Source organism: Notothenia rossii (genome assembly GCF_949606895.1).
Source record: "Notothenia rossii genome assembly, chromosome: 7".
NCBI lineage: Eukaryota > Metazoa > Chordata > Actinopteri > Perciformes > Nototheniidae > Notothenia > Notothenia rossii.
Window position 1 is genome coordinate 10,159,170 of NC_136905.1, and position 26,646 is coordinate 10,185,815.

At 42.9% G+C, this 26,646-nt stretch overlaps 1 protein-coding gene across 6 annotated transcripts in view; it reads right to left on the reverse strand.

Moving 5' to 3' along the window:
* cadm4 (cell adhesion molecule 4) overlaps positions 1-26,646 on the reverse strand; it is a gene marked incomplete at its 3' end in the record, with an annotated part of 151,543 nt that overhangs the window by 39,690 nt on the left and 85,207 nt on the right. Inside the window, exon 1 of one of the 6 annotated variants that reach the window (XM_079640089.1) lies at positions 1,244-3,592. The exons of 1 other annotated variant lie outside the window; for it this stretch is intronic. In XM_079640089.1, the coding sequence (XP_079496215.1) occupies positions 1,244-1,424 (181 nt within the window). In that variant the 5' untranslated portion in view covers positions 1,425-3,592. Of the gene's footprint in view, positions 1-1,243; positions 3,593-26,646 lie in introns of those variants that run through there. 4 more of the 6 variants (XM_079640088.1, XM_079640092.1, XM_079640091.1 and 1 more) reach the window with 4 other exon arrangements.

Sequence of the window (26,646 nt, forward strand, 5' to 3'; positions counted from 1 at the left end):
CAAACTCATTCTTTCTCTGTATCCCTCACTCCCCCATTGTCACCCCCGCACAGCATCCCCCTAAACATCCCACAATACACAATGTCCTGTTGATCTAATATGCAAAAGAAAAATGGAGATTTTGGCGGGCACAGAAGGGGAGGTACTGTGCACAGCAGCACATCAACACAGCACTTATTTACCAATGAGCAGAGGGGAAAAAACATCTCCCTGTATTAGATGCAAAATAATAATAATGACAGGAAGTATTAATAGCAACTCAGCCTCTGATCCTACTAGACTCATGTAACACTTTTTCTCTCTATCTCTTCCTTGTCTTCAATCATTCTTATGACTCTTGCTTTCATATCTCGACCTAATGTAGTTTTTTATTTGAGACCCAGTCTGTTGTTTTATCTCCGTATCCTTCCTCTCCATCTCTGTCTTTCTTGCACACACAGAGACGGCGTTGTTCTCCATCTCTGTCTCGATACTTCTCTTTTGCTGCCTCCGCTGCTCCCTCACATCTACAGTGCAAGTTTCTATATTACCAGATCATTCTTTCCTTAGTGTCTGTCTTTCTCTCTTTCATTATATACTGGTGTCTTGCATTCACCCATTCTCTTTCTCTTCGACAACCACTCCATTTCGTTCATTATCTCTCCCGCTGGGGTTCAACTTTCTTTTATGATGTTCTTCAAACGAGGGCTGAGAAAAAGGTTTCACAGTAGCTATCTCTTACACTCTGTTTTCATTCGTAACTCCTTTTTGGTCCATTCCCCGGTATCACCACCTCCTGGGCATATGCTCCTGTCTTCCAATTCTCTCTTTTCTTAGACTTAATGACCAATTCTAACTTAATTATCAGTATTTGAAGCTCTAATTTCGTCAATGCGTCCCAAGCTTTTCCTCCCTTGGTCACGTGCTTGGCATTCACTGGATCTCATTCTGTATCAATTTACACCAATTACGGGAGTAGCTTATACACAGATGTGCTCTTTTTTATATAACGGAGGCATCGTATTACAACACTTAGAGATATATCTGCAGGGAGTTTAAATTAAAAAGAACAAGGAGCTTACAAACACTAGATTGCCACTTCCTTGCTGTAATATGATACGAGTGTGTGCATGTGAACATTACACTATGTGCTTGTTCTCCCTGACTTATTTGGGGTTTGATGACACTTTTAGAATCGATACTGCACGACTCATTAAATCTGTATAGGTGTGCACATGTGTGTGTTGATGCGTGCATGACTTACGAGTAAGGCAGAGCAGGACCAGGACCAGGCTGCATAGGGCCGGTGAGAAGGGTGTAGGGAGGAGGCGACAGAGGACAGAGCTCCGGACAGGCTTCATTGTGTATTTAGAAGCTGTGTGTGTATGTTTGAGTGTGTGTGTGGATGTGCACGTTTGATCAATGGCTCCTCTGTGACCCTGCATGCACTGCTAAAGACAAGCTAGTCCACAAACAAACACACACACACACTAACACTGTGTATGTCCTCAACTGTGATGCTGCAGACACGTGCACAGGCTAACTGCCCGGCTTTACTGCATTACAATCAGACAGAAGTTGTTGTTTGAGGATACTTAAAGAAAGGACTCTTATGTGCTAACTGGAACACAACACATGCAAAGAAACTGCTTTAGATGCTAAGTCACAAATAAATGAACTGTAGCCAGGGCTTGCACGCTATCCACTAGACACTTGGCTAGCGCTCAGGGCGCTAACAGAGCTAGCGATTTAGACACTGTATCACAATGCACATAGTGAAAAGCATAGAGCAACAGAGAGTACCACTGTTGACTTTAGCACCTTGTGCTGCTTAGAAATAACTGACATGAATTGTCTTAAACCAATACAGTGCAGAAGCTGCTCAGTTCCATCAAAGCAAAACAAAAACAAAAGCAAACACTGCTAGGCTACCTATTTTTCTACCACAGTGCTCTGAGCCTCCTGAGACTGGTGCCTCAGATCAATAAACCACAAAAACCAATGCCAAATGTGATCAAAGCAGACATGAAATACTATGCTCTATACCAGAGAGGGAATTCAGTTATGTCAGCTGTGATTTTTAACCAAATGAAGGACAACTTAATTAGCTCATCAGTAAGTGTGGGCTACGCTGCAGTGTCAAAGTTGGAGCTAAGCTAGTTCAGCGCCCTTCACATCAGCCACACAATTAACCACAACAGCAGACTGCTTGTCTCGTGTAGGTCAAACCGCACCGCTCTAAGGAAAATAAAACATCAATAATACAATATTTCAGTCGGATACAGGCTGAGTCAAGTGTATTTCTACTGATGTTGACTGAGTGCTAACTTTTGAAATAGAGCTACCTACCTACATTGCCATGCCCTCAAGGAGAGACAGAGAAATATAAGGCAACATTGTTAACCCTTGAAGACATTGTATTGTATTGAATAGTAAAACAGGGTTTCCCGCACTTCTCACTCCACAAATCGGTGGGCAGGAGTCAATGTTCCCTTTGAGCTATAACCAAACCAGCCAGGCCTCTGGAGAGAAACACTATCTCACTACAACCCATCTGGAGATAGCTAAGGTTAAATAAAATCCATTGAGCTCGAGTACTGCTCTATAAAGACAGAGAGTGGAAATGCTGGCCCTGTGTAGAATAACCAACCTGCTAGGAACACACAGCAGTCAGACGCTTTAGTTTCAAATATTACACATTTCAGTCTGCTACTTTACCCCAGAGACTTGCGCATTACTCACACAAGGTATCTACCATTATTCGCTTGAATGAGAGAACTCTTTTGATACGCTATCATGTACACACTGTAGCGTAAATGGACAGTGATTTGACATGGTAATTCTAGACTACTCAGAATAATCACAGCCTATCAAAAAGTGTATTCGGGCAGCATCAACCTGCCTTACTCTACCTTTCAAACATGCTCCACCGGGTGCCCTCCAGATACACACACACACTCATACACACTGATCTGAAAGTCTGCTGTGTTTAGGGTCCGGACAGAGCTCCTCTGATTGTCAGGATCCAATGCATCGTCGGTGTGTTTGTATATTTGTTAAATATGTGTGTTTGTAGTGAAGAGACAAAGCGTGATGAGCTTCACCGCACACTTCACTGAGCGCTATCTGATGGAATAAAGTGCGGGTGTCATCCTTAGGATTACTACACACTCTCACTGTCTGAGCCACTGCAAACACAAGGAGCTCTAACGGCGATGGCCCCGACACTTCTGGCGAGGCAGAAAGTGGATCATCGCCAATCTTCCCTACAGCGCTGACTTCACCGGTCAACTGGCTGGCGCTGAGAAAATGACTGTGGGTTGGTGAACACCAGCAACTCGATCCTAGCAGGTCTGAGGCCTGGCAGTAGACCGACTGCAAAAAAAAGAAAGTCACTTGTTCAAATTCACCCCTCAAATTGTGTTTGGTTTATCCATTCTGCCCTCTTCCTCTCTCCGCTTCCTCCAGTCCTCCCGTCAATCCGTGCAGGCTTGTTAGTTCCTTAAAGTTTGTTCTCCTTTCGCTTCGGTTCTTTCCTGTTGATCTATCAAAATAGCTATAATCCCAAATGTGGTAGTGTGTTGATCACATCCGTCTGTCTATCCGTTTTCTGTCTGACACTTGTTTATATAACCCTGGCCACCCTCCCCTTGCTTAGTATGTGTGTGTGTGTCAATGTGGGATCAGTGTCTGCATATTTTGCATACTATTTTGTGAAGGTTAGAGATGAGTGTGTGTGTGGTTGGAAGCAGTGACAATGGTCCTCTTTCAGGTCAACAAACAGTGGCGGCGTGTGTCCCTGAATGTGCTCGTCTGTCCAGTGCTGACTGAAGCAGAGTGTACATTTAGCTGTCTGTTTGGCCCTTTTCACTTGCTACTGCCCATTAATTTATCCATGCAGGCGCACACAGAGGCATCACAGTGCTCTTTATGCTAAACGGCCATTTTTACGGCTGTAGGGATGCGCGCGGCTGTCTGCTGACAAGGACTTTGTACATATTTATGTGTGACATTTGTAATTCAAAGTGGAAGTGGATACAGCGAAAAAATGAACGCGACTGTGTTATGAATTATGCTGATGTGAACCTGGCTCAATAAAATATACCACCTCCATATTTTTACACTGATGAAACAGAAATCATTGCTAAGAGCTAGACCAACCTGTCAGTATATTTTGCATCCCCACACTCCTTTGTTTGTGATCATTGCCACATGTAGTAACATTACTGCTATTGGCAATAAAAGTGGCAATACAAAGCCAATGGTGGAGGCTAACGACAGTAGGCTCTGTGTCTGTGACTTTCATTGTGCTGTAAAATGTGAAAGGCAACACACTCTTGCTATGGTAATTGCGCCTCTGCTTGTTCTTAATCAACTGATCATAAACTATGAGTCCTAATCTCCCACACGCTGTATTTACAAATATCTTTGTGCATTCAATTTGTAACATGCTGCTCCCTATTATCAAGTCAAATAAAGTCAATTTATTTATCAAGCGCTTTTAACCAAATAGGGTCATCACAAAGTGCTTTATCGAGTAACAAAGGGCATAATTACAGACCTAAATAAAAACACAACAAAACATCGCACTACTGGCGAATGTGTGTGTGTGTGTGTGTGTCTGTGTGTGTGTGTGTGTGTGTGTGTGTGTGTGTGTGTAGTTGTGTGTCAGAGTCCCTGTGTGGGCTACCCCCTGATGGGTGTATTTGTTTTTGTCGCAGTGTGTGCGGAAGGAAGGGAGGTAATAGCAAATTGTGTCCCCCATCCTCTCTTCCTCTCTCTCTCTCTCTGTCTCTTTTTCTCGCTCTGTCTCATCCAAATCACATTTTTAATGGGCTTCATTGGTGCCACCGTGGAATAAGTGTTGCCAAAGCACTTAAGGGGCTTAAGTCAGCGGCGTGCTGAAAATATTAAGCACTCAAACAGCCTTACAAGGATCCCTGCCTGCTTAAGAATGCCAAGGAGGTCGTGCCAGCATTTAATACCATTGGTATTAAAGCGCTCCGACATGGGAGAGGAACAGAAATATAGATATATACAGTATGTTCCCCAGCTGAGAATAGATGGGAGGGATAGAGGCTGCTGGGAAAGAATGGAAAAGAAGTGGGAGAAGATAGTCAAAGTGCAAAGTGCAATAAGAGGGCAACTAAAGACGAAGGACAAAGGAGAGGAAAGTGAAAAGTGGTGTTTGAGAGTCGTAAGGGAGGAGAGGAAATTTGAAGGGAAAAAATAAACAAGCAGGGTAGAGGAGGAGAGATGCGAGGGAATCGGGCCAAGGTGTGGGAGGTACGCGGTTTGATGGGATAGCTGTGAACCAGCAGCAGAGGGCTAATGCAGAGATTCTATCGGGAGGCTTATCCAAGATTAAATTTCTCTTTGTCCTTAAGGCGCTTCTTGGGTAAGCGGAAGTGTCGAATTTATTACGTATGTCTCCCTTGAGGTTGTGGGGGCGAGTGGGTTGGGAGAATGTGTGTGTTAGTGTGTGCGTTCGAGTGTTGTGGGGGTTATATGTATATGTGTCTGTGTAGGCGGCAATCTTGAGGGTTTATTAGTTGGCAAAGAGGGAAAGAGGGCAGATGTCCCTGAAAGGTAAAGATAAATCAAATGAACATGTCCTCCAGGGTGTTTCAGCACAAGTGAACATCCAAGTATTTAGTGTGGTTAAATTAACGTGGGCATGGTGACTCATGCATATAAATGGGCATGAATATAGATTGTGTATATTACGAGTTCAATTCAAACAGTAGTTAAAGTTTTCTTTCATAACGTTGGTTTTATTAGTCTGCCACTAAGTCCCAGACTACCACAAAGTTTAAACACTTACAGGAATGTATTAACTTCACAGGGGATAGTGGTGGTCTAATGGATAGTGAGGTGGGCTGAAGATCGGAAAGTTGTGAGTTCAAATCCCACCAGGAACACTACCACTAGTGTGCCCTTGAGTAAGGCACTTAGCCCTTAGTTACTCCAGGGAGAATATCCCTGTAATTGGTAATTGCTTTGGATAAAGCTAAATGGAATGTCCTCATTTTCTCTCAGTGTAATCAAGATACTGAAAAAACAATGTTCTTGATTTTGGACACGCTATAAGGAGAACATTAGAACTACCAAATTATAAGCCACCTTTTCTTACAACAACAAGTATTTTGACCCCGGTTTAAGTGCACTCACATAACGATTGGTATGTGTAGCCCCTCCTTGGCATTCTGCTCTCCTTCCCCTCTCTTCTTTCTGATTTCTTGTTTGTCTGACTGGGTGTTAATAGCTGGCCTAGAGCCAAGCTAATTCAACTGGGTTCGCTCTGAACTCTCTAATTAGAAAAGTCACAGCTCCTCGATCTATGAACACTATCAGTGACTGCATTTTCTAAAGGCTGGGCTCGGGCTACTTCCTGTTCACCTCATGCTCCTGGGCACAGGGATCAATGTGGCCGAATCATTTGGGTACATTTCGGGCTGACACCAATCGTCTTCCTTCACACCACACAGGATTACAAAGTTTTGATTTTCTTTATTTTCCACAGTCTGTTCACAGTGGAGCATGGCAAATAAATACAAGTCAATATGTCACATCATGACAGGATAACAAGAATCCCAAACAGAATTTTGAATTGCTAGGAAATCACATTGTTTGGATGTGAATATATAAGCAGGCAGTGTGTTATAAGTACATACCACCTTTTTCTACAGGAAACTAGGAGGCTTGGCAGCGTCCCTTCACTGGTTTTACAGTGTGGAAGAAAAGACAATTAAGCTGCCATAATACCCATTGTGGACATCCTATTAGGCTCATCCCCATACACATTTACCCTGCATTAACTGTGCATTTAAGGGGACAATTCTAGTGGGTTTTTTCGAAGCCTGGAAAATAATCAAGCAGGCGTATCAGAACAAAACACTCTCATGTGACAGTTCTATTCAAGGAGGACGCTATTGAAGTTAAAGGAGCTAATTAAAGCTCAATGCTTAAATATAAAAGCGTTTCGTTGAACTATTATGAATTTGCTTTATTAGATATTCAGTAAACACCAGATATGTGAAACATGATTCCATCCTGAAGAAAAAACTGAAATGTTTCCGTCTTGGGGCCACACATAATGTGAGTAAGAGGTGCAATTTGTCTCCTCACATCCAATGCTGGGGAATCTTCCTCGTTTGTGCTAGTGGGTAAAATGTTTTGACACTTTCAGGTCAAAAACATAACTCCTGCTAATTGTTCAAACAAAGAAGTGTCTGGAAATCAACCAACTTGGCACAAATGAGCTTATTTCTTTCCAGGCATGCAATCAGATTTATATTAAAGCTATTCATATACCACAAAATCAAATCACATTTTCTAAACAGAACTAAAACCCCCTCATCTCCATGTGTCAAAGTCCCTCTGCTCTGCAACCGTCTACCCTACCTTCCCCCATGTGACTTCTGTGCTGTTTAAGACAGTCAAACCTCCTGGACTGGAAAACACTGCCACTAAATGTAATCACCACAGCAATTACTTTCCCCACAAAACGTAATTGGCAAAGCAAATTAGTATATGTATTTTGACAGGGTTGAATTGTGAATGACTAATGCGGAGCACAGCAGGAATGATATTGAGTCAAAGCCACTGCGACACATCAGGGGCAAAATCGTTGACAGTGTGCCTTTTAGTTTGAACAGAAAATAACAAAACATGGGTAGATACTGCTGTAGGGGCCATCTTATGTGGGAAAAGGGCTCCAGGAAAGTTATTGCTAGGGTGAATAACATCTGTCGCACTAGCAGTCAGTGATTATAGGTAGCTGCAGGTATCCTCATTCGCCAAGATAAAGAGAACAGCAGGAAACGAGGTGTTAGGCTAAGTATAGACCGACAAGGCTGAAAGCTTTGTAATGCAGACATGACACTGTAGTCTTGCTATTCTCATACATGCGTTCCTAGAAAGACATGTATGAGAAGGCATTACAGGCATATTACATTATGCAGAACCATGCAATGCCCCCCATTGGGATGCAACAGAATGCTAAGCTCAGTCATCCCTTATTCAGTAAGATAAATGCAAACAGTGTTACCTGCCAAGTAGAGGAGGTACGGCATGAGCCTCCTAATGAGTGTTTCTGTGTGTGCTGCGAGCCACATGCTTCACAGCGACCTGCTGGGAGCAACACCCATTATCTGTGTGTCATCATACCTCCCAGTGACAGGCCAAGACTCTCCACTCACTGTTTCCTCCGCCGCGGTGCATGTCTCTATCTTTCTGCTCCCTGTGGTTGAGTTGCACGCTTGGAGGGCTCTTTTGTTCGCTGTTGTGCGACTGTGCCTATATATATATATATGCACCCGTTCAACATCTTGCTCTTTCCTTTCCAGGTGGATGTGTAATTGATGTGCAGATCAACTTGTCAAGGCAGCAGCTTCTTGTGTTTGATGGAGGAGGAAGGCTTGTACAGTTAGGTGTAGAGGAAGCAGGTTAGCAGTGTGTTGCCGTAGGGGGGGGGGGGGGGGGGGGGTTCTCTGCCAATTGCCTTGCCCCCATTCTGCCAATTCACAAACGCCTAACAAAAGGATAATTTCTCCCTCGCATGATATCATCTTTCCTTTCACCCAGTGCCTCAATGGAACCCTTTATGGCTTGTTATCACATCTCTCTTTCCCCCCTCCCTCCATGTCTGTTGCTAACCTCTCCTTTCCCTCCTGTCTCTCCGCCTGTGGTGCTTTTTCCTAATTCTTGCTCTACTCTTCTCTCACTCTGACCTTACAGAGGGTCTTTGAACTGAAGTCGCTCTTGTTACTCTTTCCCCCTTTCTTTCTTTCTCTCTCTCTCTGGAGGAAAATCACACACTCATCAGTTTGCCAGCTCTGTTCCTGACGAGCAGGCTCGCAAGGAGAATATTAACGAAGCTCTTCAGCCAATTAACACCTAAAGCACATAACAACCTTTTATGCCAGCAGACACACGCGCATGCATGTGTGTGCACGCTCACACTGAAGTACGTGCCCCACAAACACAGACACACTCTTGCACACAAACGATTGCTGGAAAACACACAGGATTCGGCCTAAACACACCTCGAGCAAAGAGGCTCACATAAACAAAAACACACACACACACGCACAAGCTAATAGATTGTGCTGATGAGTGTGGGTGTAGAAGGAGGGGGACATTTATAGGAACAAGGGGAAGTAATGGAGAGAGAATGAAGATGCAAACAAAGTGATAAGCAGCAGGGAGAGGGAAGGAGACAGAGGTGAGGAAGGAAGGGAAGAGTGTGAGAGCGAGGAGAGAGACAGATTTATGGAGTGTGAAGAATGGCATAAAGAGAAGGGGAGAAATCAGTGATAGAAGGTTAACGTGGCTTGGCTGCTCCTGACATGGTTCATGCTAATTTGAAAGGTTTAACAGTGGGTCGCCACACACACACACACACACACACACACACACACACACACACACACACACACACACACACACACACACACACACACACACACACACACACACACACACACACACACACACACACACACACACACACACACACACACACACACACACATCTTCGCCAGGACAACACAATGCATAAAACATGGTGGTAGAAAGGGCATTAGCAGTGAACCTTCACGCACACCCATTTCTGGACACACGTGGGGCGGTTTTGGTGTATGCATAAAACATGGGGAGAGACAGGAGGAGCAGGAGAGGTAAGGGAGATATGCAGAACAAGTGCGAATGGACAAAAAGCATATGGTAATGACCCGGATAACGAAAGGCTGCTGCAAGGGGTTGGAGAGTGAGAGGGGACAAGTGTGAGTGTGATAAAGTAATGGTGGTTGGGGGGGGGGGGGGGAACTTTCCTCACGGCCTGCTGCTTCTGGATTGAGCAGCGTGCAAATGAAAAATGGAGATGAAATAATTAGACAGGCTGACTTGAAGCGCTCATCTAAATATGTAAATGCACTTAATTTTACTTTGATTTGCTCCACTGCTTCCCTATCACTCACACACTTCTATCTCCCCCACTTCCATGCCTTTCATTCTCTCCCTCTCATTTGTTCCCATTCCTCTGTTTTTCATCTGATTTCTCCACCCCCCCCCCCCCCATTGCTGTCTCCCTCTCCCTCACCATCCTTCATCCTGCTCTGTTTTCTCTCTCCGTGCATATTAAAGCTACAGTATGTTAATACACTGTAGGTATGTCAGCTCGATTATTCACTCTTATATGGACTTGCAGGAGTCAGAGGAAGAGAGTGTGTTCAATTAGTTTGTTCACGCCTGTCTGACTCTGTGATGGGGTGTGCACGGTTGTGGACACAGTGACATGAGTATATGTGTACATTTGCGGCTGGGTTAAGATATTTCTATCTTAATGCAATCTCCACCGTATGTCCGTGAAGAAATCTCTGGATTTCAGCAAGGCTAATGAGGCTTTGGAGGTTTTATTTAGTCAAATGAAGTGCTAAAGTTATTCTTTTTAGTAATTTTACCTCAATGTGTTTCCACAGATCCTGTTTCCTAACGTAATTGAAGCGGGGTGACACATGCTGACATATACGCTTTCGTTCTTTGGATGCAACTACACTAGTTGCTTGGATGAACATAACTTCTTGAATTGGCTCAGGAGTAGTCCACCTTGACACAGGTGTTTGAGAGAGATTTTTGAAATGTGTCTTTTCGCCCAAATTCAAACCGCTTTTTAAGTCCATGAAAATAGATTTCTTTACAAAGCTCGAAGCAAGAGACTACAGAAGCATCTCTGACTGTCTGATTCCAGATCTCATTGGGAGCTCCAGTTCTTTCTCTCATCCCCCCTGCAGTTTCTCTCTTTCCCCCTCTCGTCTCCACACGTTTATGAAGGAGATTCCCGGGATAAGTGCACATTTTGGCTCAAATGTTTACTTTTTTGTTGTTTCTTATTCCAAGTTTGTGCCACCACAAGCACTTTTGTGTTGAAACATGTCCACATGCATCTGTTCATTTCATTTTTAAGCAAACACACCACTAAACTGTTCCTCTCATGTTATAAACACACCTTTTATAGTCACTATGGAGAGGATCGATAACAACTTCTACGCAGCACGGCATGAACACAAATGTGGGTTTTACAGAAGATAACTGGACAGTTGTGTTGATTCAAATGAATTGGTCTCTCTTGTAATCCCACATTAAGATGAAGAACAACACATTTTCACTTGATCCTGAAGCTGCCCTTGTCTTTTCCATTCGTGGTGTCTTTTTTAGGTCCAATAATTACGGTAACAGTTCACATATCCTGTTCTAATGAAATGAATTGTGACTACATTCTGAACATGACTGGTTCCTCTGCATTGTAAACAACAGCAGCTGCAGAGCACTGTGAAATTAAAATCCCCCGCTTCTCTCATATTTTCCAAGATTTGTATTTATTGCTTTGTTAAGTGTATGTTGACTGAACATGTTATTAAATTAGATTGTGGCTTTTCATTTGAACTTGAGATCTCAATGTTAGGAGCACAAGTGAAAAATGGAATTGTGAAGCGAGTTTGTGTGTGTGTGTGTGTGTGTGTGTGTGTGTGTGTGTGTGTGTGTGTGTGTGTGTGTGTGTGTGTGGATACGTGAATGCTTTTATCTATGTGTGTGTGTGTGTGTGTGTGTGTGTGTGTGTGTGTGTGTGTGTGGATACGTGAACGCTTTTATCTGTGTGTGTGTGTGTGTGTGTGTGTGTGTGTGTGTGTGTGTGTGTGTGTGTGTGTTTGTGTGTTTGTGTGGATTATAAATCACTGCAGAAAAAGGCAGCTGTCCTTCTTAATGACAATCTGTCAAAGCTCTTCTCTAAACGCTCCTCCTCTTTCATCAGTCTTTCTATTATTGTCTCCAACCCCGTCCTCCTCTCTTTGGTCGGACTTGAACCTCACACAGACACTCACTTCCTGTTTCTGCAAGGTGACTCTGACACCATTCGTCCTCATGTTACGTCTTTGTCTCCTTTTTTGTCTTGCTGCCAATTGACTCTCAATATCAATTAGTACATCCATTTTTTTTACAGATTTCTCTCCATCATTTAACTGATATTTTTTAGAAAAATAATTAACTGAGGTTTTATTTGTAGATGAAAGCCTTTAAATCTCGCTTACTGTATAAATATCTATATTATATATGTTTTACTTGTTTTCTGTTTAATCATAGCATTTACATAATTGCTTTTTTATTGCTTTGTGCTCTGAAAATCAAACAGTCCTTGAGTATCCACCCACATTTTAGCTTCCCGCATCACATTTAAATGATCCTTTCAGACAAATGATGATCAATGCAGACAAATGACTATCTCATCATTGTCACACGTGATGGGGCTACTAATTGTGATTTAGGAGGCAATGCTTGCTAAATGGATTAAAGTGATGATTGCTGGTAGAAAAAGAAAGAGTGATTTATTGGATCAGAAAAAGTTTATCACTTTTTTCTTCAGGCTATATAACCGCGCTCTCTTTTCTGCCATCTGTCTTTTCTGCCACTGTTGTCTCAGGTCCAGGAGCAAGAAAGTGTCTTATGGCTTTTGATTTGATTCCTTTCCGTCCATTCTTGTTGTTTTTGAGGCTTTGGTATTTTTCTATTTTCATGTTTCCTCCAAGGAGAATAACAAGGGTGACATTCTTTGTGTTCAAAGTTTCTTTTGCCGACACCGAATAGCTAAAGGTAGAAAATGCAGCATATAGAGTTGTGCAGTGACGTGTCCTATAACCCGGAAGTGAGTTAGCATTTTCCCGCATCCTGTTCCCTCGTCTCAGAGACAACGGGATTTCTACATAGGATTTTGGAAAATAGCTGGAAATAAGATCTGTGGTTGAAACACATTTAAGAGACAGATCACGTTTTGTTCTACTACATTAAATACATCAGCAGTGACCCCACTGGTGATTTTTGAAGAGTTTAGGTGTCTGAAAAACGATGGTTGTTAACAAGTGGCTGAATAGGACTACAGAAGTTGTCGAGGACGTCATTAAGCCGAACACGTAAACACTCGCGCTAAGTTTGTTTGCCCTGTTCTGCTTGAAAGCATGTACCCACGCTCCTGCAAACTGTTAAAACCAAAGCTTGAACTTGTACCATTTTGAATCTGTATTATGGATCTTAAGTTGGCGTGACGTTGAAGTCGTGCGAGCCTGCTGTAGTTCATTTATAGCATAACGTTAGCATTTTGCTTCTGGCGATTAGATTTATGATTTGAAAATTATAAAAGTAGGGTAGAGATGTGGATATTATCCGGCTGAACAAAACGTGCATTTATCAAACAGGTTTGTTTTCCTCAGACCTTATTTCGAGCTATTTTCCAAAATCCTATGGAGAAATCCCGGTGCTTTTCTGTTGAGGGAACCCATGCGCAGCTTACTTCTGGGTAAATACGTCATCCCTGCACCACTCTATTCATTTATCCACCTGCCACCCTGCCCACATACATCAGTACTGTACTAAACAGTTGGCATGTTAAAGGTGCCCATCACTGCCTCCACACAAGTGACCCTGACACTGCGTTGTTTTTATTCATGAGCCCTTTCCTCCTCTTCACTCTTCTCCTCGTCCTCCAGCCCTAACGACCCTCAGGCTCTGATTATTCATTTACAATACGCCACCACTGCCTTAAGTTATAAGTATGATTGCTCTCCTAAACTGGACTGAGCAATTCACCTGCCCAAATACAAACACACACCAGTCTGTCAGAAGAACAGCATGGGTGTAATTAGGTAGAAATGTTTATCAAATCAAATCAAGTTTTATCCCAGGACGGACAGACGTGCAATAGATGCCGTGTGTAAATCGAAGAGATAATACATTTACAACATAGGTAGACCAAATGTTTGGAAATGTATGTATCTATAATAAGAAGATGAATCCACGAGGATGTCAACAATCCTGTGGGAGCCATCAGGGAAGTAGTATGATGAGAGTCAGGCAGGACCGCAGAGACAGGTTCAGCCACGACTCGAAGTCCAGGAATATATATTAAAACCATACTTTTAATAAGAAGAGAGGTTTGCAATTATGCACTCTTGGCAGACCTCGAAGGCTAATGTCTCCAAACCAACCATTTGTTTTGTTTTTCAACTGGACTTTGGTTGATTATTAGGAGTTTAATGATTACAATTCATGTGAAAAGCTGTCAAATGTCTTCCGCCTACCTTCACACATCACACGGGGCCCTCAGTGGATCAATGGTCGAGAGTTTAGCTCTCTTGAGCAGAATTGAAAGAAAACCTTTATCAATCCATCGAAGAGATTTTCTTTCCCTCGTTAATTGTGGGGCGGGCTACTGGGTGCTGTTTGCCTTTAACAAGCAAATACTGGCTCAAACTGCTTTAACAAGCCAACAGTGCACAGTGCGGTGTACAGTTAAGTCAACACACATGCACACAAACACGCATATACACACACACACCTCCCTCTATTGGACGGAGAGTCTGCAAAGCCGCAGCCAAGGGATCAACCAAATTAGCACAAGTAGCTCGGAGCAATTAACCAACCTGAATTTCATACACCTCTCCTCTTTAGAACACAAATACATCCAGATTTCACCTCTTCATTCAGCTGCACTTCAACGGCACGTGGTGGAGTAGCTCGAGGGAACTTGGGGAATTAGAGACCTTTTTAGAAGACTCACCACAAGAAGAATTGGACACCAACTGGCATGACTAATGTGTTTAACACTGCTGCTATCAGGCATTTTATATGTGAGCATCCCAGTACACCTGTTGGTAATTTTAATGAAGAGAATAACACCCCCAGCAGGGGGCTAAATTAAGCTGCAGCACTCACAAACAGGCCTAATAAAGCTCTATGTGGGGCCTGCACGCTTATACACAATTTCCGTTCTATGCGTGTGCGGGTGATAGATGGACGGGTTCCAGTTAAACGACCTAAGTTAACACTGGTTGGTTAATAACAGTCATTACACTGCTCTGCCTGCAGGAGGCTATCATACTGATTGATTGACACACACACACACACACACACACACACACACACACACACACACACACACACACACACACACACACTTCCATTTTTCACTTGTGCTCCTAAAATTCAGATCTCAAGTTCAAATGAAAGCCACAATCTAATTTAATAACATGTTCAGTCAACATACACTTAACAAAGCAATAAATACAAATCTTTAGTTGTTGGGAGCAGCAAGAAACCATTTTCATTTCTGACGTGGTCGGACAACACAGCGTTCAATTCAGTTCTGATTGACCCGACCCTTAGGGTGGATGAGGTTTAGCGCTGTGCTCCTCTGGCCCAGAGATCGGTATCTGGGTGAGAACTTGATGGTTTGTAGTGCAGTGAGCTAGAGACAGAGAAAGACGACTGAACACACACACACACACACACACACACACACACACACACACACACACACACACACACACACACACACACACACACACACACACACACCACCCCCCCCCCCCCCCCCCCCCCTGGTATGAACATAGTAACGATGCACAATCTTCCTTTACAGCTGGTCCTTTCTCCACAAATGCTAACATCGCCTAGCAACCACCTATCAGGAAATGGGGGTTCACCTCCGGACCCGAGTCGCCTGCCCCCGACAGGCAGCCAATCAGGTGAGAGGCTCCCCTGGGAAAAACTACCGCGATTGGAGAGGAGAGGGGGGAGGAGAAGAGTGGCTTCAGTTTCTCCAGAACAAACCATCCTCTCTCTGCCCAGCTCTTCTCTCAGGGTGTTTTTTTATTTTGATATATGTTATTTTTATATAGTTATTGATGTTAAAGCACACGGACATCATTCTTGCCAGCTCTACACCTCCCTATCTAAGATTGTCAAAGCTATTCTTTATATTTAACGCACCAGATACAACCAAGGAACTGTGTTTTCTATCATGAGGCCTATAGAGATTAAAGAAGGATGATATGCAATTCACATACAAATGAATACCGGTGTCATTTAGAAGTTACAGATATGTGTTCAATTCGTCCTTCAGTTTACATTCCACCAAAGACCTTTTCATTTTCTTGTCAAATCTTGAAATGTTGCTTTGTATCCCTGCTAAAAAAAGATGCCTCAAATAAAAAGAAATCCATGGCAGTGATAATATTTGTGATTGTGACAGTGTTTGTGTTGCAACATGTTTCGGGAGGGATTACGTCCCGCCGGAGAATTGTCTTTCTTCTGGATGTGAGGTGATTGACAGTAAGCGAAGCACAATGTGGCGCAGTGATATGAAAGCACTCAAACTGGAGATTCTGGCACGATGAGATGATGATAAAACAGAACTATAACAAGACCAAATCAGGGCTTCGTGTTTTGCTGTGATACGTTTTCTCTTGCAGGCAATTCTCCAGTCTGTTGCAAGTTGTTTTGCAAGCGTAGTAAAAATGGCATTTTCATCTGATGGCGGCTGTTTTAACACACCATTGAGAAAACCTCACTACCAGCTAGATCCCTTGCATCATTGGGTATGTTGAAGCATGCATTATGATCTGCTCTCGTTATTTATGAAACTGATCTATTAGACACTACTGCCTATCAAATTGTAACGATTGTATTCATGAATTTTACCGAACAGACTGCACATGGTTTGTCCCTGTTTGTCATGCTTTGCTTTCTGTTATTTTGTTCATGCATGTCTGTAATACGTTGCTTTTGTCGGGACCCCCTCGAAACCGAGATAGTGCATCTCAAGGGGTTCATCCAACATTTCTATATATAAAAATGTAAAGAAGAGAGGCACACATTTAAACAAACAGCAGTATCCAGCGACTCTAAAATGATCATATAACAATATGACCTCTACTCAGAACCAGAATCAGAACAATGGAAGCAGAGGATCAGCCTCACCTCACTGAATAATAAACTCTTGCTGGTTGCTGTCGGATCTGCCGTTGGGACTAAATCCGGGAAAGGATTTGGTCATGATCCGTACAGATGTTTGGTAATAATTATCAGACGTGTTTGACATGATTTGGAAAGCTTCACAGTGTTAGCTGAAATTGAATCCCTCACTCTACCAGATAGATTTAGGCTGACCACTGGCCCCGATCAAGCCTTTGATCCAATTGTCCGTGTGGGCAGATCTGCTGTAAATCAGCCTGATAATCCTCTGGCAAACTACCAGCCTCCCTCTATCTGTGCCTTTCAGCCTGTCTGACTCTCCCTCTCTCTCTGCCGTTATTTCGGCTTTACACCACATCCTGTTCATATTCTGCAAAGACAACGGTAGGGGACGAGCAGATGGGGATATGCATAAAAACTCTCAAGGCTCAATATTCAGTGGCAAAGATGAGCTTTCACAAAATATCAAAAGGCACAAACTTGCATTGCGAGACGTTCAACTTAAACCAGATCTAAATGTTGATTTGGGTGAGAAACAGCTAATTGATGAGCCATAATTTATGTTTTTTGAACAACTAACAGTACATGGAAGTTAAAAATGGCACTTAAAAATACTCTAAGGAAATGTAATAATACATTCAGCAGTTTAAATCTGCAAAATGGATTGTGGATAACATTAGGATACATTCTTCATATGGTAATTATTTATTTCCAGGTCAGGTCAGGTCACTCCCGTAGCCCTTCCACTTCTTAATGTCCTTTTTACAAATATTTGCTAAAGCGTTTTATTCCCCCATTGTGATGTAGCTGAGGCTCATGGGTATTTTAGCATTTAGAGGCATTAACAAAGTTCAAATAACTAACATAAACCCCAAAGTTATCTTTAAGTTACTCCAGTGTTTCTACGTCGAGGAAGAAAACACATCTTAGCATTTTTGTTTACGGTGGTGACAAAGACATTTCAGGACCCGGCAGCACTTTTTACTGAAGGGGTTAAGGGCTAATTCCAATAAAATGTTAGTGCACAAGTGTGACGAGCTCATGGATCCGTCAAACACCGTGTTATAATGTTACCATGCCATCGTTTCAGGCAGCAGGAACCTTGTGATTTGTGTGTCACTCCATCCCCTCCCCTCTCCCCCCTCTCTCCCCCCCTGTGCCTCAGCTGTGGCCCTTCCATCACTTCTACCTCTCCCTGGTGTGCTGTGCTTTTTCGCCTCATCGCTTCACCAACCCCCCTTCCTCCCTAGCCCCCTCTTTTTTCTTTCTTGTTCAATACCATACACTCTCTTCCTGTCCCCCCCCCTCCTTCCTCCATCATGCTACCTCTTCTTGACTCCTTTTCCACTCCCTCCTTCACTCCCCTGCCCTTCTTCATGTCATCACGCATCATGCCGTTTCTTATCGGTTTGTGGCATTCTGCTTCTTGCTGGGTATTCATAATCTGTTTCACTCTGTGATCCATCTTTGTGTCCTGTGTTTCATCTCCTCCACATGACGCAATTATCTGCCTTTCATGCCGTTCTTGTCTTTCTCTTCATCTCACAGGTGTTCATGCCCCAGTGTGCTCCTGCATGTGTGTGTGTGTGTGTGTGTGTGTGTGTGTGTGTGTGTGTGTGTGTGTGTGTGTGTGTGTCCTAGCATTACTATACTTGTGGGGACAGACATCTGTTTACACAGTCACGTGTAAACTCGCCTCCCTTATGGGGACAAAATGGAGGGGGGGGAGACTTGGTTAGGGTTAGGGATAGGCATGTGTTGGTTATGGTTAAGGTTAGGATAAGTCTCCAGGAAATGCATGTAAGTCAATGTAATGTCCCCTGAAGTGATACATAGTGTGTGTGTGTGTGTGTGTGTGTGTGTGTGTGTGTGTGTGTGTGTGTGTGTGTGTGTGTGTGACTGTGTGTGTGTGTGTGTGTGTGTGTGTGTGTGTGTGTGTGTGTGTGACTGTGTGTGTGTGTGTGTGTGTGTGAGACTGTGTGTGTGTGTGTGTGAGACTGTGTGTGTGTGTGTGTGTGACTGTGTGTGTGTGTGTGTGTGTGTGTGTGTGTGTGACCGTGTGTGTGTGTGTGTGTGTGTGTGTGTGTGTGTGTGTGTGTGTGTGTCCACATCTTAAATATGTGTGAGAAAAGTGCTTGTTAGGTACTCATTATTTTCCTTTTCAGTCCTTTTAATAGGAGTACATGTAAAAAAACCAATGGTAAAACTCTTCATGAATACTGGATATTAAAACAGCATTTGCAGAACCAATATGTTTTTTTTATTTTCCTGTTGTTGATTACTTCCAGTGCGTCTTGGAGGGCTGATCCACAGTTAATTCAGCAGCTCCTGCATTTTCACTTCTCCATCTACAGTATTAGCAGAAGCGGTATTCAGAGTTGTTTTGGCCACAGGAGGACCTTGGTTTGCTGTAAACTGTGGTGAACAATTTTCTCTAGCAACAGGAAACAGAGCAACTTTAGAATGCGTGGGAGCATAACATCCAACTGAATGTCAGTTAAAAGTGATCTGCTGTGTTCCTCCCAATAAAACTCTGGGTGCTTTTGGTTCAAAATCATTAAAAATTGAAACGTATGAACACGGTGCACTTTGTGTGTGTGTGTGTGTGTGTGTATGTGTGTCTTCCTAGAATCTAATTGGTATGGTCCTTGTGTCCGGTGGTTGCTGTGGAAAACACTGGAGAAAGGTTCAAAGAGAGGACAGGAAAGGGGAGGGGTTAAAAATGGACACACACACACACACACACACACACACACACACACACACACACACACACACACACACACACACACACACACACACACACACACACACACACACACACACACACACACACACACACACACACACACACACACACACACACACACACACACACACACACACACACACACACACACACACACACACACAAAGAGGGAGCCACAATTCAAATTGATGACTCCTATATTGGAGCACAAGGACAGACACATAATAGCCACACACAGATGAAATGTAAAGAAAAGGCTGATGGTATTCTACGCTGTATGAAAGCACTCAAGGACATACTCTAATACACTGGAATCTAATGCAAATATAATAGCTAACATCCCTGCGTGGTGTCATAGCATGGACACACACATCAACACAGGGGTTCTACATTGAAGAGAGCACTTTGATAATGTCACAGACCCGGGGCCAAAATTATCCCAAAGAGATCAACCCCCCGCTGCTTCGTGTCAGGATCTTAAGATGTGTGTGTGTGTGTGCATGCCAGCGAGTGTGTGTGAATTGTATGGAGTGGCCGATGAGTATGAGAAGCAAAGAAAAAGAGCATGCAAATAGAGATGGAGGTTGTTGAAGGAGATATACTAACAGAGACAGAGCACTGCTGACAAGGTGAGACCGAGGAGAGGTAATCTGCGATGACAGATCGAGGAAAGGAAAGCACAGAGAGACAGAGAGAGGGAGGCTGTGGGAGAGAAATAAAAACACAGAAAAGATGAAAGGCGTCAAGAGAGAGATGGAGGGAATCTTCATCAGACACAAGGAAGAGGTAGAAAGATTATTTATCCAAATCCTAGGGGGAGGAGAACAAAAACAGAACGAGTGGTGGGAGACACGGTACACAAGAAAGAAAGCACAACGAAGCGGAGCTAAGGATGAACATGAGCAATGAGAGAGGCTGAAGAGGAGCTGCCTTTTGAAAGCTATTTGGTCCTGAGCCCCCCATTAATTCAGCCCGCATTTAGCTCTCCCTGTGAAGTGCTTTGGTAACAATGGATTCATCAAGCAGGCTGCATGATTTGAATTCAACTCAAGGAATGGAGAAGGGGTTTAGGCGAGGGGGTCCTGAGTATCGGCAGGGGCGCAGTTAGCGGAAGGACAGGCCAAGTGAGGGGCCGATCTCTCATTGTGCCGAGGGCCATTCATCGTGACAAGATGCTCATGGGAAGGGTGTCAACTTCTACTGTCACAAACATGAGTGAGTTACTGTGCGTTCACCAGGCCAGGACACACACAGAGGGAGGCAGGGGAGACAAGTGTGCCTTTGTGATACTTACGCACGAGAGTGTGAGTCCGCAAGTATGTGAGAGGGTGCAAATGCAGCGATGTATTGCATTTAAGTACAATTTGTATGTGGGCAGAATCAAACAAGTGGAAGGAATATGCAGCATGATTACCCCAGATGGGGAATCTAAATAATTACATGCAATTTATTCCCATAAATCTCGATTAAATGTCATCATGGGATGTTTCACTGCGATCACGTGCATTTTCAGGAGGCCACACATTTCTGACATTCTGTACACTGTTCCCCGCATAATTGACTTCCCACTCCTCCTCTGCATCCTTTCCATTATTCCCCCTCTCAACTCCCTCTACTGGGATTATTTATCGTTTGCATCATCTGTCACTTCTGCCTCTAACTCCGCTCATCCCTCTCTCCCATGACACTTGTCAGACACTGAGGTCATTGTGAGCCGTAAAATAACAGTGAACAAAAGCGCTCTCTTTTTTTTCATCATCTCTCCCCTCCTCCATTGTTGCCCTTGTCCCTACTTTTCCAGCTCCCATACTTATCTTTCAAATGTCCAACCTATTGCTGGACAATGGAGGCCAACTAAACGCCATAGGCTGAGGTAACCGCAGTGACGCGTCCTAAAACCTGGAAGTAAGTTAGCATTTTTACCACGTCCGTTTCCTTCGATAAACAGCAATGTAATTTCTCCATAGGATGTTGGACAATAGCTCCAAATAAGGTCTGTGGTTGAAACACATTTAAGAGACAGATCACATTTTGTTCTACGACATTAAATACATCAGCAGTGACCCCGCTGGTGATTTTTGAAGAGTTTACGTGTCTGAAAAACGATGGTTGTTACCAAGTGGCTGAATAGGACTACATAAGTTGTCCAGGCCGTTTTACGTCATTACACCAACACTCCCGCTAAGTTTGTTAGCTGTGTTCTGCTTGAAAGCAAGTACCTGCCTCTTGCAAACTGTTAAAACAAATGCTTCAACTTGTACCATTTAGAATCTGTATGTTTGAATATGGACCTTTAAGTTGGCGTGACGTTGAAGCAGCGACCCTGCTGTAGATCGTTTATAGCATAACGTTAGCATTTTGCTTCTCGCGACTAGATTTATGATTAGAAACATTATAAAAGTAGGGTAGACATGTGGATATTATCCGGCGTGATCCGTCTCTTAAATGTGTCTCAACCACAGACCTTATTTCGAGCTATTTTCCAAAATCCTACGGAGAATTTGCATTGCGTTTTTAACGAAGGAACCGGAAGGAGTTTACTTCCGGGTTTTAGGACGCGTCACTACGGTTCTCTATAAACAACACTCTGCGGAGTTGTTTACCCATAGCAACAATCAGAGCCTCTATAAAGTCAGTTTATCCCCAACTGTTGTCCACACTAACTCGGGAAAATCAGAGACATACAGTATGCATGGGTACATTGTCTGTTTCTTTTTCACAGAAACAGAAAAGCACAACCCTATATTTTTATGTCCCTGTGTATTCATTGACAAAGTTGTTTGTGGGTCCTGCGGCAAAGCGACTCTGATCACTTCTGTTTACAGTAAATGGGGTCCTTTTGCAAAGCCACGGCTCAGAGAGTGTTCCGGTAATGGAGAGTGAAGAGACGAATGGGTATAGAATGCTAATGAGCTGCTGATTATGCACCAGAGTCGCTCTAAGTCATACACGGATTATGAGATGATGGTCCCCTGGGTATGGATGTGTAAAGGGCTCCCCTTTCTTCACAGCTTTTGGAGGTCGAGTGACCACACAGACGTCTTTATTTGTTCTTGGGCCCATATTGCACAGTGTCATACAGAGCAAAAGACCTCCTGTAACCATCCTACGGAAAGCCTGAGGGGACAAACACAAATCAACCCTTTGAAGGTGCCACAATGGTTTTCTTCTTTTGATAACTTCAAAGAGAATACTCCTTCAGTTTGTCAGAAATACTTTTTGCTTTTTGCCCTTTGCAATGTGAAATCTTACTGTCAATTCGCACAAAGGCTGATATGTGTTCCCTGCCCTGTTGGGCCCCTGGGCACGAACACAATCAACCTGACTGACAATATAGATCAATAGAGCAGTTTGAAAACCACAGGAGCAAATGGTGGTTTAATCATCTGACGTTAACTGATATATACAAGTATAAATTACTCGATCATTTTGTATAACCTTGCAAATTAGTTTCAGATAAACTGGAGGAGATGGAAAGAAATGATACACTACAGAAGCAGTGTACTTATACTCCAGCACACATACACCCATATAAAGATGCAAGCAGGCTCGCATGTCCAAACCACTACCACTAACCACGATAACAACATCAATAGAGCTCCTCTTCTGCACATTAATCGAAGCTGATATGACTGTCGGGCCACCCTTTTATTTATTCTTCTCATTGGGTCTTATTACATCAGACTATCATCAGTCTTTGTTGACCCTTACACACCCCCCCCCCACACACACACACACACAAATACAGCATCTCTCTGTTACACAAACATCATTCAGAAAGCCCCAGAGGACGTCGCTGCATGAAAAGGCTCTCCTGCAAACGGCTCATGTATTCAGCCCGTTCCCCCGGTGGATCTGCCCTGTATTGACAGAGCAGAATGGCGAAGGCTCTTGTCAAACCATGAGACAAAACAGTGTGACACAGTTCTCACAGTAACCGAATGACACTCCAAATAATACAACACTGCGTCCCTCTCTTTGAAAGGACAATTTCACTCCATTGTGGCTATGAGCTCATTGTGCATGAGGGCAATGTGAAGCTATATTTAAAAGGTAGAAAAACAGCCTATATTTTTGAGGGAATGAAGTAGTGTCTGAAATATGGATGCGGTCTGAAAATAAAATCAATGCGGCTAACACGGTGAGAGTGAAAAGTGCTGAAGAAGCAGTGAAGTGTTATTCTTCCCGAGTGCTTTCATCTAACTTGTCAACCTTGAGAGACAAATACAATATATGTGTGTTTATGTGTTTTTAAAATAAAAGTGTTTTGATGCCCTTACCTATCGATGAAACAATTCAGGTATTCATTTCATAATAAAGGTTTATATTTGTTGTACTGTGAATGTATTCATGTATCATCTTTATATAGCTTGTGTCACGAAGCACATCTCAAGTCAATACAGCAAAACAAACAGCAAGGACAGACTTCACACAGTGAAGCACAGTCATTGATAAAGGGCCACTTGTACACATTGGTTCTCAGACACCCTTTAAAGAGTCTTAATAACATTGAAGATATAGGAAGGCTACTTCAGATCCTGAGGGCCACAACAACAAAGGCTCACGGATCCAACAGCTTGACTAAAGAAAGCCAGTCCAACTTGTCCAGTATGTTAAGTTCAAAGGCCTGATTGCAGAGACATACAGGCTTTTCAACATCGAAATCAACGTTGCATTTCACCAGCATTCAGTGACACAAAAATCAAGAATAGGGACAATATGTGCCTCGCGGCGGATTCTGCATAAAAACTCTCGCTGTGGCATTCTGGTCCAGATGTGATTTCTGCCTGGGCAGACAGCCAAGCGAGAGAAAAGCATATATAATCAATTAGGTGATTTGAAGAACAATAGGCTGCCGTCTGGAGGTATTTCTAAGATGGAAAAGTGGAACAGAAATGGTTTGATGTGCTGTTTAAAGTTTTACGAATCAAAAACAACATTGAAGTTTCTACTTATTATTTTTGAATTAATCAATAGTTGGACTCAGCATTTTTTAATTTTAGTTAAGCTTGAAGGAACTTTACGGTCCTTATATATATTATTATTAAATTTATCCTTAGCAGTTATACAGTCCTGTAGCACAGCTGATATGGTTTCTAATGAATGAGTCTCATCTGCATATCAAAACAAAAAACTGTCGACTGTCGAGGTGGAAGAAATTGTTTTCCTTCATTTCCTTGGCTGAGCAAACAAAATGGTACTTCTTACAGAAACAGAAAGTAAAATGTGGACTACTCGTGGCACTTTGTAGCTTTGATAGCATTTTTCTTTACCAGACTGATATGCACACCAACTGCCAACAGCCTTAATATACTAAACGTACTATAGCACAAATAAAATGTGTAAACTGCTTGCAAGGGAGAATGTACTGTATGCCAACTATGAAGGTTCAAATATGTTAGAATGAACGATGAGGAGGAGAATGAATTCAACACACTTCATATGTAGGCCTGAAAAGGAAACACCACAAATATCAACGTTCAACCCCAAAATGAGCAAGAACATATTTGGAAAATTAATTGATTTGATTTTTTTCTTTTCAAAATATGACCGTATTTTCCAACTCTGTATCTTGTGAGATAACTTGCAGATTTGATATGAAACCTATATTACAACCACATAATACCCATGTTACACCCATAATACACCTATACAGTAGTAGATATAATACTATGTTACACATGTTATGTTACTCTGTACCCAAGATACAGCAATGCCTGTATCCTGGGTTACACACAATGTGTTTGTAAACACTGTATACTTTATTGACATAGCACTCATAGGCCCAAAAAAGGTACCAAAAAAAATGAATGCATTGACTTTGGCTCGACCACTTTCACGACTTAACATTGCCTGAAACAAATCAACCTTAGCTCAATAACGCCTTCCTAAATGTAAAGTGTTATTGGAGGTAAATTGCCGAGATGGAGGACATTTCTTGGAGGTAAATTGCCAAAAGGAGGGCATTTTTCCCGTTAGTTTTTCAGTCTTCTTCCTCATTTCCTGCTAATGCCCAGAGTGAACTGAAGGGGAGCCGTGACGCTGTGAGGTGGGAGGAAAGGACGGTGGGTGGGGAAGAAAAGTGGCGCTGCGCTGATGGGACTTTTATGATGTCCTGTGTCTCCGGAGCGTGGAGCGGGAAGAGGAAGGATAAGGGCCGAGAGAAAGGAGTGTCAGCGAGGCGTTTGTAAGGACACGCTTCAGAGTGAGCGCCTGGGTCTGGAGGGCTTAACAGAGGGGGACGAAGACAGTCTGACTGTGCCTTGTTCTGACTACACTCTCATTCTTACACAATCAGAAGGAGAAAAGTTTGTGGAAATGATTTAATATAAAGTTTTTGCTTGGGTTATAGCTTTCGGGTTGGAAGCACCATGTTAGTTATGTACAAAGTAAGTCAAAGGGGAATAGCATTTCAATAAGAAATGAACTGCTTTTCTTCGTGAAACAGATGTTGGGGCTGAACATAAGGCAGGAATGAGCAGAACATGTATAAAAGGATATTTCAAAAACAGCTGTGAAAGTGACTCCGCGCACAATAACACGAATACATTCAAGCATTTGTGTATACACACTGTATACACTTCACGGTGAGGACCACTTCCTGCACCTGGATGAGAATAGAAGTAAATAATAAAAACGTAAAGTTTCATATTCTAATAAATGAGTCACTTAAGACACTTTCTCCTTTCTTTTTCATTTAAGGAAGAGGCCATTATTACAATGGTGACAAACTATCCAATCACACTGTGCAGCAGGCCTTGACATCTCTGGCACCCTTTGAAACTCTGCATGTACAAAGGGAGCCAAAACCACGCCCTGTGACACTTCTCTCACACATTTCTGTCAAACTACATCTGTGTCAATCCATCACGATTTGGCTAATATAGCTTTGGAAAGCCAGCAGTCAGAGGACACCGTGTTACCATGTTTTAACACTTAGACTCTTTGAAAGTTATGAAGCTGCAAGTTGTATATGATGGACGACGAGTGGGGGGCCTAAAAAACAAACATTTTTATCTTCAAATCTGTTTTTTCCTAAATACAGTTTCAATGTTTAGAGTAAAGGCATTTGTTAGGAATACACTTCGGTCCCAGAGATGAATGGCTGGGGTTGG